The sequence below is a fragment of the Mustelus asterias genome, unplaced genomic scaffold (assembly GCF_964213995.1).
Source record: "Mustelus asterias unplaced genomic scaffold, sMusAst1.hap1.1 HAP1_SCAFFOLD_280, whole genome shotgun sequence".
In the NCBI taxonomy this organism is placed as follows: domain Eukaryota; kingdom Metazoa; phylum Chordata; class Chondrichthyes; order Carcharhiniformes; family Triakidae; genus Mustelus; species Mustelus asterias.
Genome location: NW_027590245.1, coordinates 364,537 through 377,778, shown reverse-complemented (window position 1 = coordinate 377,778; position 13,242 = coordinate 364,537). Strand labels below are relative to the sequence as shown.

Below are 13,242 nucleotides of genomic sequence, written 5' to 3'. Positions count from 1 at the left end.
ACCTCTCCTGGTGCCCCCACGCCAATGCAATAGTTAAGAAAGCCCACCAATGCCTCTACTTTCTCCGGAGGTTAAGGAAATTTGGCACGCACGCTACGACTCTCACCAACTTTTACCGATGCACCATAGAAAGCATCCTTTCCGGATGTATCACAGCTTAGTATGGGCTCCTGCTCTGCCCAAGACTGCAAGAAACTACAGAGGGCTATGAATGTAGCCCAATCCATTGCGCAAACCAGCCACCCATCCATTGACTCTGTCTACACTTCCCGCTGCCTCGGCAAAGCAGCCGGCATAATTAAGGATCCCCACGCACCCCGGACATACTCTCTTCCACCTTCTTCCATCAGGAAAAAGATACAAAAGTCTGAGGTCACGCACCAACCAACTAAAGAACAGCTTTTTTCCTGTTCCCATCAGGCTTTTGAATGGACCTACCTTATATTAAGTAGATCTTTCTCCACACCCTAGCTATGAATGTAACACTCCATTCTGCACCCTCTCCTTTCCTTCTCCCCTATGTACTCTATGAACAGTATGCTTTTCACTGTACAATACTTTTCATTATATCCCAATACATGTGACAATAATAAGTCAAATCAAATCAAATCAAAACATGGATGGGAAAGGTTTAGAGGGGTATGGACCAAACACAGGCAAATGGGACTAGTTCAGTTTAGGAAACCTGGTCGGCATGGATGAGTTGGGCTGAAGGGCCTGTTTCCTTGCTGTATATCTCTATCACTCTAAAAGAAACCCATCTGGTTCACTAATGTCCCCCTTTAGGGAAAGGAAATCCACCATCCTTACCCGGTCTAGCCTCCATGTCAGTTAGGCTTATATTTATTGGAGTTTAGAAGAATGAGGGGAGATCTCATAGACACTTATAAAAATCTTACAGGGTGATGCGCGATAAATCACACGGGAGGCAGGACGTACCCGGGAAATAAAGGCTTTTATTGCCAACAATAACAGAGCTACTATATACAATATACAATCCCAGACTAAAGGGTCACCAGGCAGAGCAGTGACCTTTATACCTCTCCCAGGAGGCGGAGCCAACTGGGGTGTACCATAGGACTATATTAACAGGTAGAACAGCCCAACCCTAACCCCAACAGTAACATATCTACAGACTCATAATACTGGCCAGACCATGGCTCAGCACTCCTGGTGGGAACCAACACTGGTTCACCACATTCACCCCTCCTTTGAAAACAAAGGCCGGCGGGGTACAAAACACAGAACAACTGTTCATCTGTCTATAAGTTCAAACGGTCTGGGGGACCGCACCGTCGCTGTGACCTCCTCAACACCGGCGATGACACCGGTTCAGGCAATCGCGGTGACCTTCTCTCCAAGGCGGTGTCCAGCGACTCCTCCAGTTCCTCACGGGCCGGTAGACCACGAGGTGGTGACAATCCGCTGAACTCGGGCACGCCTTGAAGTGGCGACCATCTCCTGGACTCAGGCAAGCTGTACACGGGAGTAAGAGGGTTAAGTGGTGGTCCCGATACTGCCCGCGCCGTGTCAGGAGGGGAAATAATGGTTGGGGGGTCCCTAACAGGAGGTGTGGGAGCGACAGGTGTTTCCAAGCCCCCAGCTGGCGCCAGATCTCGAATCGAGACCGTGTCCTCTCGCCCGTCAGGGTATGCCACGTAGGCATACTGAGGGTTGGCGTGGAGGAGATGGACCTGTTCAACCAAAGGGTCGGACTTGCGGGTCCTAACATGCCGCCGCAGGAGGACAGGTCCTGAGTACGTCAACCAAGACGGTAATGAGGTCCCAGAGGAAGACTTCCTTGGGAATGAAAACATTCTCTCATGAGGAGTAGCGCTGGTTGCCGTACACAGGAGTGAGCATATGGAGTGGAGCGCATCAGGGAGTACCTCTTGCCAACGGGAGACTGGAAGACCTTTAGACCTCAACGCCAGTAAGACAGCCTTCCAGACTGTAGCATTCTCTCGTTCAACCTGTCTGTTACCCCTTGGGTTGTAGCTCGTGGTTCTACTAGAGGCAATCCCATATGAGAGCAGGTATTGCCTCAAGTCGTTGCTCATGAACGACGAGCCCCTATCGCTGTGGATATAACAGGGGTAACCGAACAGGGTGAAAAGATTACGAAATGCCTTGATAACCGTGGCAGCGGTCATATCAGAACAGGGAATGACAAAAGGGAATCGTGAGTACTCATCAATCACATTGAGGAAGTACACGTTCCGATCTGTCGAGGGAAGGGGGCCCTTAAAGTCCACACTCAGTCTTTCGAAGGGACGAGTGGCCTTAATGAGGTGTGCCCTGTCAGGTCGGTAGAAGTGCGGTTTGCATTCCGCGCATACCCGGCAGCTTCTGGTTATGGACCTGACATCCTCCACCGAGTAGGGTAGATTCCAGGCCTTTATGAAGTGGAAGAGCCGAGTGACCCCGGATGGCAGAGGTCATTGTGGAGAGCCTGTAATCGATTCTCCTGCACACTAGCGCATGTTCCACGCGACAGGGCGTCCGAGGGCTCATTGAGCTTCCCTGGACGGTACATGAAATCATAATTGTAGGTGGAGAGTTCGATTCTCCACCTCAAAATTTTATCATTCTTGATCTTACCCCGTAACGTGTTGTTGAACATGAACGCCACGGACCGCTGGTCCGTGAGCAGAGTGAACCGTTTTCCCGCCAAGTAATGGCGCCAATGCCGAATGGCCTCCACAATGGCCTGGGCCTCCTTTTCCACCGCCGAATGTCGAATTTCAGGGCCTTGGAGGGTGCGAGAGAAAAAGGTGACGGGCCTGCCCACCTGGTTAAGTGTGGCGGCCAGGGCGAAATCAGATGCATCACTCTCCACCTGGAAGGGGATGGACTCATCGATAGCGTGCATCGTGGCTTTTGCGATGTCGGCTTTTATTCTTCCAAAGGCTAAGCGAGCCTCTGTTGTTAGGGGAAAGGAGGTAGACTTGATGAGCGGACGGGCTTTGTCCGCGTAATTGGGAACCCACTGTGCATAGTATGACAAGAAGCCTAAACATCTTCTCAGTGCTTTGATGCTAGTGGGCAGGGGGAGTTCGAGGAGGGGATGCATACGGTCTGGATCAGGGCCAAGGACCCCGTTTTCCACCACGTATCCGAGGATAGCTAGGCGGCGCATGCGAAATACACACTTCTCCCTGTTGTAGGTCAGATTCAGGCGAGATGCAGTGCGTAAGAATCTAAGAAGGTTGGCATCGTGGTCCTGCTGGTCATGGCCGCAGATGGTGACGTTATCCAGGTACGGGAAGGTAGCCCGCAGCCCGTTCTGGTCCACCATTCGGTCCATAGCACGCTGGAAGACTGAGACCCCATTCGTGACACCAAAAGGAACCCTTAGAAAATGGTACAGGCGACCATCCGCCTCAAAGGCCGTGTATTGTCGGTCCTCTGGGCGAATGGGGAGCTGGTGATAAGCAGATTTTAAGTCGATGGAGGAGAACACCCGGTACTGCGCAATCTGGTTGACCATGTCAGATATGTGCGGGAGGGGATACGCATCCAGCTGCGTGTATCTGTTAATGGTCTGACTATAGTCTATGACCATCCGGGGTTTATTCCCATTCTTAACCACCACGACTTGCGCTCTCCAAGGACTAGCGCTAGGTTGGATGATCCCTTCCTTGAGGAGCCGCTGAACTTCAGATCGAATGAAGATCCGATCCTCAGCGCTGTAACACCTGCTCTTTGTTGCGATGGGCTTGCAGCCTGGCACAAGATTCTGGAATAGGGAGGGTGTGGTAATCCTGAGCGTTGAGAGACTACATGTGGAGCGCGTTGGGCAATTTAGAGGCTGCGGGTCTCCCACTGAAAGTGGAGGGAGTGGCCCATCGTACTGCAGGGTTACAGTCTTCAAGTGGACCATAAAATCTAGTCCTAGGAGTATCGGCGCGCAAAGGTGCGGTAACACAAGGAGCCTGAAGTTCTCGTAAACCGTTCCCTGCACCGTCAGATTGACCACGCAGCTCCCTAGCACGGTGACAGACCGGGACCTTGACGCCATCAAAATTGTCTGCTTGACAGTCCGAATCTGGAGACCACACCGCTTCACGGTGTCAGGGTGAATGAAGCTCTCCGTGCTCCCGGTGTCAAACAAACAATAAATCTGGCGTCTGTTTACCTGTATGTCCATCATGGACTTGTCGAGTCTGTGAGGCTTGGCCTGGTCCAGGATGATCGACGCCACCGTTGGTTCGTGGGTGCAACTGCAGGCAGCTGAGATGGTTTCTGACGACCCCTGCTGGTCATTCGCGGTCGGTGCCGACCAAAATGGCTGCCCCCATAGGTCGCACGTGGACGATGGCGCCAAAACCTGCGGCCCCTGCAGGTCGCACGTGTCTTGCGACTCCGTCGTTCGGAATGGCGACGTCCTGGAATCGCACGTGGTAGAAGACCTTGAAGACGCAGAAGACAAGGAGGCCGGCTCCGGGGAGTCACACGCCGCACTGCTGTTTTTGGCTGGAGGTTTGGACCGGCATACTTTGGAATAATGCCCCTTCTTGCCGCAGGCGGAGCACAACACCGCTTTAGCTGGACATCGCTGCCGAGGGTGTCTCACCCCCCCACGGAAGTAACACCGCGGGCCACCTGGAGCTGCTGCCGTCGTCAGGTCCGAGGCTGGAAACGCAATCGCGCAGTTTTTCGGTCCCGCTGAATAAAGTGGAGTCTGCGGCTGCCCCTGCCACACTGTCTCCACGCGGTTGTCGGGGTACATCTCCAGACTTTTGGAGGCCGTTTCTAGAGCGTCAGCTAACTCTATGGATTTAGTGAGATCGAGGTTACCTTGCTCCAACAGCCGAAGGTGTATGTACGACGAGCCGATTCCCGCCACGAACGCATCTCGAACTAAGTCGCTCATGTACTGGGCTGCCGACACTGACTTGCAGTTGCAGGCTCTGGCTAGCTGCTGAAGCTCGCACGCGTACTGTTCCGTCGTTTCGCCGGGCTGCCGCCGTCGAGTGGCTCGAAGGTGTCGAGCATGGATCTCATTCGGCGGTTTGTTGTATCGCTTTTTGAGAAGCTCGAGGGCCCCTTTGTAGTCGGGGGCCTCACGGATCGCTAAGTATACAGCGTCGCTTACCCTCGCGTGGAGGACCCGGAGTCTGTCGGCGTCGTCGGTGACCGCTGTGGAGGCGTCGAGGTAATCTTGGAAACACTTCAACCAGTGGTCGAAAGTGTTCGATGCTCCCGCCGCACGTGGGTCCAACGTAAGCCGTTCGGGTTTAAGCATTTTCTCTATGTTTTCTTTTCAAAAAAAAAGAATTTACTTGTTGGCAATAAAATTGATGCGCGATAAATCACACGGGAGGCTGGATGTACCCGGGAAATAAAGGCTTTTATTGCCAACAATAACAGAGCTACTATATACAGTATACGATCCCAGACTAAAGGGTCACCAGGCAGAGCAGTGACCTTTATACCTCTCCCAGGAGGCGGAGCCAACTGGGGTGTACCATAGGACTATATTAACAGGTAGAACAGCCCAACCCTAACCCCAACAGTAACATATCTACAGACTCATAGTACTGGCCAGACCATGGCTCAGCACTCCTGGTGGGAACCAACAATGGTTCACCACACAGGGTTAGACAGGGTAGATTCAGAAAGAATGTTCCTGATGCTGGGGGAGTCCAGAACTAGGGTCATAGTTTGAGGCGGCACTGTGGCACAATGGTTAGCACTGCTGCTTCACAGTAAGAAGTCTCGCAACACCAGGTTAAAGCCCAACAGGTTTATTTGGTAGCATAAGCTTTCAGAGCACTGCTCCTTCACCCACCTGATGAAGGAGCAGAAGCTTTCGGAGCGCTGCTCCTTCATCAGGTGGATGAAGGAGCAGCGTTCTGAAAGCTTGTGCTACCACATAAACCTGTTGGACTTTAACCTGGTGTTGTGAGACATCTTATTGTCCTGTCACGCAGACATCAAGAAACCCACTGGGTATTGGGACACTCTCCCGGGACCTCACTGGCCGGAAAGCCGGAGAGGTTTCTGGAAAGGCAGGGGGATAAAGGCACACATCTCAACCACACCAGCAGGGAAGACTCGATGAGGGAGGCGACCTTGACCATCCAGAAGACTGACCAGAGAAGGAAGGAAGGAAGAAGCTGCCATCGAGACTCACCTTCGTGACGACGGACCAGAGGGACTCGGAGAATCGGGCCTGCAGTTTAACCAAACCATCTTTGCGGGTAGTATACTTGAATCTGGGGTATCCTCTTGTTTTATGTGGGTCATTTAAGGGTTAATAGTGTTATTATTAATAAACTTGTTGAACCTTTACTTGTGTTTGTCCTTTGTCCATCTTGCAAATAAGGGCACCGGGGGTAAAACCTTTGAGTCAGTAAACTGGTCAAAAGCATCTGAGGTTTTACAGGTACAACCCCCTCTTGTTGGAAGCTGCCCCTTTTAATTTGTTCCCGAGTTAATTTGATTTACTCTATTCGGTTAGCCAAAAAGATTGACTTCAGTTTTGACCTCTCAACTCGAGGATATAGGTCCTTCCTTTCCTCTCCCTCGACTGGACCACTTATCATGGAGTACCGTCCCAGGTTTCGATTCCACAGGCTGCCGTTGGTGGGATTTAAACCCATGTTTCCCCCCCCCTGCCCAGAGCACCAGCCTGGGCCTCTGGATTACTAATTCAGTGACACTCCCGGGACACGCCATCTCCCCTAAAGGATTAGAGGGGTGGACGCGGGGGGTGGGGGAGAGGGATAAGGGTTGGGCATCGAGGAGAAATCCGCACTGTACATTGTCTAAGAACGGAGGAATTCTCTTTGTTGATTTGATTTGATTTATTAATGTCACATAGAATCATAGAATCATAGAAACCCTACAGTGCAGAAGGAGGCCATTCGGCCCATCGAGTCTGCACCGACCACAATCCCACCCAGGCCCTATCCCCACATATTTACCCGCTAATCCCTCTAGCCTACACATCTCAGGACTCTAAGGGGCAATTTTTAACCTGGCCAATCAACCTAACCCGCACATCTTTGGACTGTGGGAGGAAACCGGAGCACCCGGAGGAAACCCACGCAGACACGAGGAGAATGTGCAAACTCCACACAGACAGTGACCCGAGCCGGGAATCGAACCCGGGACCCTGGAGCTGTGAAGCAGCGGTGCTAACCACTGTGCTACCATGCCGCCACATGTATTAGTATACAACGAAAAATATTGTCTCTTGCGAGTGTGGGCTGTGAAAGCACGGCTGCAACAACAATTTAACAACAATAATGGCTGTAGTGACTTTAAAATGGCCATTCTGGCTGAGAGCTAAGCATGCTGGGATTGTTGGTCAATTTATAGATTAAAACAGATGCAGGTGGTAAAGAGGCTCTGGTCTGAGAGCTGTGATCTGAAACTTCCTGTGTTGGGCAGGTAAGGGAGGTTGTTCACATTGATCCAGATATTGTGTCTCCAATTTATGTACGGTGTATGTAGTTTGAACAAAGTGTAATGGCATCACTCACAAGTAATTTCATTGGATGTTCAAGCCATGTGATCTATTTCTGGTTAGACAGTTGGCCGGATGACACAGAATCTTCCAGAAGTGAGTGGAGAATTGTGGATAAAGAGACATGTGAGTCTTTGTTTGGCAGTGATAACTCGATGAGATCAACCATTGCAAAGATGAAGACCTGTACCCTAAGGGATGCTTCAGAGAGGAGAAGGTAGATTCTACGTCAAGGATATTCCTTGGCCAAGGTTTTTCTAAACTCGGTCGTATCTATTTTCAGTTAAATAGTTAAAGTTGATGTTTAGTTAAAGTGCAGTTTAAGAGTTAAGCAAGTTCAGTGGAAAGTCGATGTTCAGTTAGAGTTAAAGTTCAGTCAGGAGTTAATGAGTTGCAACTGTTGATGTTTTAGTTGGTACTAGAAGTGCTAAATAAAGAAATATTTGAATAACTGTCCTTGTTTATCTCATGAAATTGGAATGCTTGGAAGGTGTTCAAATTAAAGCTGTATAACACGGGCTATACAGACAAAGCATACAGTTCATAGAGACCACAGGGGAGGAGGATTTGATTTGATTTATTATTGTCACATGAATTGAGATACAGTGAAAAGTAATGTTTCTTGCGTGCTATATAGACGAAGCATACCGTTCATAGAGAAGGAAAGGAGAGGGTGCAGAATGTAGTGTTACAGTCAGAGCTAGGGTGTAGAGAAAGATCAACTTAGTGCGAGGTAGGTCCTTTCAAAAGTCTGATGGCAGCAGGGAAGAAGCTGTTCTTGAATTGGTTGGTACGAGTCCTCAGACTTTTGTAAATTTTTCCTGACGGAAGAAGGTGGAAGAGAGAATGTCCGGGTGCGTGGGATCCTTGCTGGCTGCTTTTCCAAGGCAGCGGGAAGTATAGGCAGAGTCAATGGATGAGAGGATGGTTTGCGTGATGGACTGGGCTACGTTCATGAACCTTTGTAGTTTCTTGCAGTCTTGGGCAGAGCAGGAGCCATACCAAGCTGTGATACAACCAGAAAGAATGCTTTCTATGGTGCATCTGTAAACATTGGTGAGAGACGTAATGGACGTACCAAATTGACCAGGACGGTGAGGGGAAGAGGGGGTGGGTTACAATATTTATCCTTCGTCCAACAGCACTGGTGGACCACGCATTATACCACCATTTGTGATGTAACCCATCACCACATTGGAACAACCCAAGGGGTCATGGAAGGTGCCATATCAGTGCGAGTTCAGAATCACAGATTACTACAGTGCAGAAGAGGCCCTTCGGCCCATCGAGTCAGCGCCGACACATGAAAGGCCCTGACCTGCCCACATAATCCCACTGGCCAGGTCTTGGCCCAAAGCCTTGAATGTGATGACGTGCCAAGTGCTCATCCAGGTACTTTTTAAAGGGTGTGAGGCATCCCGCCTCCACCACCCTCCCAGGCAGCGCATTCCAGACCCTCACCACCCTCTGGGTAAAAAGGTTTTTCTCTCAAATCCCCTCTAAACCTCCTGCCCCTCACTTTTAACTTGTGTCCCCTCGTACCTGCCCCTTCAAGGGGAATTGCTGCTCCCTGTCCAGGCTGTTCTTTCATTTTGGTTTTCATTTCCCCGCCATTCTTAATAATATATGGATAGGGCAAGGTTTATTTTAACGAATGGTGCAAGGCTTCTTCTCAGAAGGCGGAGATTGGGGGGAGGAGGGGCCGAGAGAGGGGAGGGTCAGTCAGCAACACCCCCCCCCCCCCCCAACTCTTCTTCATTTCCCGATCCTCCCACACACATGGCTTACCACCAACTTGTACGGCAAAACATTATTGCACACCTCACGCACTTGGGAAGCAAATCCCAGTCAACTAGGACACGCAAGCCATGCAGTCAGAGAAACCCTACAGTGCAGAAAGAGGCCATTCGGCCCATCGAGTCTGCACCAACCACAATCCCACCCAGGCCCTACCCCCATATCCCTTCATATTTTACACGCTAATCCCTCTCATCTACGCATCCCAGAACACTAAGGGGCAATTTTTTTTTTATAGCACAGCGAATCAACCTGACCCGCACATCTCAGGACCGAGATGAATTGCTGGTTAGTAAGTGGTGATGGTCCCCCATCGAACACTCCCAGGACAGGTACAGCACGGGGTTAGATACAGAGTAAAGCTCCCTCTACACTGTCACCCATCAAACACTCCCAGGACAGGTACAGCACGGAGTTAGATACAGAGTAAAGCTCCCTCTACACTGTCCCCATCAAACACTCCCAGGACAGGTACAGCACGGGGTTAGATACAGAGTAAAGCTCCCTCTACACTGTCCCCCATCGAACACTCCCAGGAAAGATACTGCACGGGGTTAGATACAGATTAAAGCTCCCTCTACACTGTCCCCCATCAAACACTCCCAGGACAGGTACAGCACAGGGTTAGATACAGAGTAAAGCTCCCTCCACACTGTCCTCATCAAACACTCCCAGGACAGGTACAGCACGGGGTTAGGTACAGAGTAAAGCTCCCTCTACACTGTCCCCCATCAAACACTCCCAGGACAGGTACAGCACGGGGTGAGATACAGAGTAAAGCTCCCTCCACACTGTCCCCCATCAAACACCCCCAGGACAGGTACAACACGGGGTTAGATACAGAGTGAAGCTCCCTCTACACTGTCCCCATCAAACACTCCCAGGACAGGTACAGCACGGGGTTAGATACAGAGTAAAGCTCCCTCTACAATGTCCACATCAAACACTCCCAGGACAGGTACAGCACGGGGTTAGATACAGAGTAAAGCTCCCTCTACACTGTCCCCATCAAACACTCCCAGGACAGGTACAGCACGGGGTTAGATACAGAGTAAAGCTCCCTCCACACTGTCCCCATCAAACACTCCCAGGACAGGTACAGCACGGGGTTAGGTACAAAGTAAAGCTCCCTCTACACTGTCCCCCATCAAACACTCCCAGGACAGGTACAGCACGGGGTGAGATACAGAGTAAAGCTCCCTCCACACTGTCCCCCATCAAACACCCCCAGGACAGGTACAACACGGGGTTAGATACAGAGTGAAGCTCCCTCTACACTGTCCCCATCAAACACTCCCAGGACAGGTACAGCACGGGGTTAGATACAGAGTAAAGCTCCCTCTACACTGTCCCCATCAAACACTCCCAGGACAGGTACAGCACGGGGTTAGATACAGAGTAAAGCTCCCTCTACACTGTCCCCATCAAACACTCCCAGGACAGGTACAGCACGGGGTTAGATACAGAGTAAAGCTCCCTCTACACTGTCCCCCATCAAACACTCCCAGGACGGGGACAGCACGGGGTTAGATACAGAGTAAAGCACCCTCTACACTGTCCCCATCAAACACTCCCAGGACAGGTACAGCACAGGGTTAGATACAGAGTAAAGCTCTCTCTACACTGTCCCCCATCAAACACTCCCAGGACAGGTACAGCACGGGGTTAGATACAGAGTAAAGCACCCTCTACACTGTCCCCCATCAAACACTCCCAGGACAGATACAGCACGGGGTTAGATACAGAGTAAAGCTCCGTCTACACTGTCCCCATCAAACACTCCCAGGACAGGTACAGCACGGGGTTAGATACAGAGTAAAGCTCCCTCTACACTGTCACCCATCAAACACTCCCAGGACAGGTACAGCACGGAGTTAGATACAGAGTAAAGCTCCCTCTACACTGTCCCCATCAAACACTCCCAGGACAGGTACAGCACGGGGTTAGATACAGAGTAAAGCTCCCTCTACACTGTCCCCCATCGAACACTCCCAGGAAAGATACTGCACGGGGTTAGATACAGATTAAAGCTCCCTCTACACTGTCCCCCATCAAACACTCCCAGGACAGGTACAGCACAGGGTTAGATACAGAGTAAAGCTCCCTCCACACTGTCCTCATCAAACACTCCCAGGACAGGTACAGCACGGGGTTAGGTACAGAGTAAAGCTCCCTCTACACTGTCCCCCATCAAACACTCCCAGGACAGGTACAGCACGGGGTGAGATACAGAGTAAAGCTCCCTCCACACTGTCCCCCATCAAACACCCCCAGGACAGGTACAACACGGGGTTAGATACAGAGTGAAGCTCCCTCTACACTGTCCCCATCAAACACTCCCAGGACAGGTACAGCACGGGGTTAGATACAGAGTAAAGCTCCCTCTACAATGTCCACATCAAACACTCCCAGGACAGGTACAGCACGGGGTTAGATACAGAGTAAAGCTCCCTCTACACTGTCCCCATCAAACACTCCCAGGACAGGTACAGCACGGGGTTAGATACAGAGTAAAGCTCCCTCCACACTGTCCCCATCAAACACTCCCAGGACAGGTACAGCACGGGGTTAGGTACAGAGTAAAGCTCCCTCTACACTGTCCCCCATCAAACACTCCCAGGACAGGTACAGCACGGGGTGAGATACAGAGTAAAGCTCCCTCCACACTGTCCCCCATCAAACACCCCCAGGACAGGTACAACACGGGGTTAGATACAGAGTGAAGCTCCCTCTACACTGTCCCCATCAAACACTCCCAGGACAGGTACAGCACGGGGTTAGATACAGAGTAAAGCTCCCTCTACACTGTCCCCATCAAACACTCCCAGGACAGGTACAGCACGGGGTTAGATACAGAGTAAAGCTCCCTCTACACTGTCCCCATCAAACACTCCCAGGACAGGTACAGCACGGGGTTAGATACAGAGTAAAGCTCCCTCTACACTGTCCCCCATCAAACACTCCCAGGACGGGGACAGCACGGGGTTAGATACAGAGTAAAGCACCCTCTACACTGTCCCCATCAAACACTCCCAGGACAGGTACAGCACAGGGTTAGATACAGAGTAAAGCTCTCTCTACACTGTCCCCCATCAAACACTCCCAGGACAGGTACAGCACGGGGTTAGATACAGAGTAAAGCACCCTCTACACTGTCCCCCATCAAACACTCCCAGGACAGATACAGCACGGGGTTAGATACAGAGTAAAGCTCCGTCTACACTGTCCCCATCAAACACTCCCAGGACAGGTACAGCACGGGGTTAGATACAGAGTAAAGCTCCCTCGACACTGTCCCAAATCAGACACTCCCAAGGAAAGAAAGCAGTGCATCCCGCGTGCTCTTGGTCATGGTTCCCTTTTCGCTCCCTCCCTTTGGATGAAGTTGACCTGAGGACACACCACCTTTGTTATCAGCGACGTCGGCCAGCTGGGGCAACTTCTGCTTCTTGCCCATGATGTTGTACAAAGAAGGGAGCTTGCAGCCTCTTCCAGGGAGCAGAGTTCTCGGGGATGAGGGCGCGTCTCTGGCTTCTGTGTCCACGATGTCCATCTGTGAGGAGCCAAGGAGTTAAACTAGACACGGTGTGCAGGGAAAGAGAGACAGAGACAACAGAGATTCCTGGAGGCTGACTGAAAACACGGTGGATATATTTCCAATCGCAGTTACGGGGACTGTTACTCACTGTAATATTACAGAATAATATACACAGGGACTGCTATTCTCTATAATATACACAGGGACTGCTATTCACTACAATACACACAGGGACTGCTATTCTCTATAATATACACAGGGACTGCTATTCACTACAATACACACAGGGACTGCTATTCTCTATAATATACACAGGGGCTGCTATTCTCTATAATATACACAGGGACTGCTATTCTCTATAATATACACAGGGACTGCTATTCTCTATAATACACACAGGGACTGCTATTCTCTATAATATACACAGGGG

General features: G+C 50.9%; 1 protein-coding gene across 1 annotated transcript in view; it reads right to left on the bottom strand.

Moving 5' to 3' along the window:
- Nucleotides 1–13,242, bottom strand: part of LOC144486055 (uncharacterized) — a 170,801-nt gene that overhangs the window by 46,278 nt on the left and 111,281 nt on the right. The window contains exon 4 of the mRNA XM_078204157.1: nucleotides 12,665–12,827. Coding sequence (XP_078060283.1) covers nucleotides 12,665–12,827 — 163 coding nt within the window. The remainder of the gene's footprint in view (nucleotides 1–12,664; nucleotides 12,828–13,242) is intronic.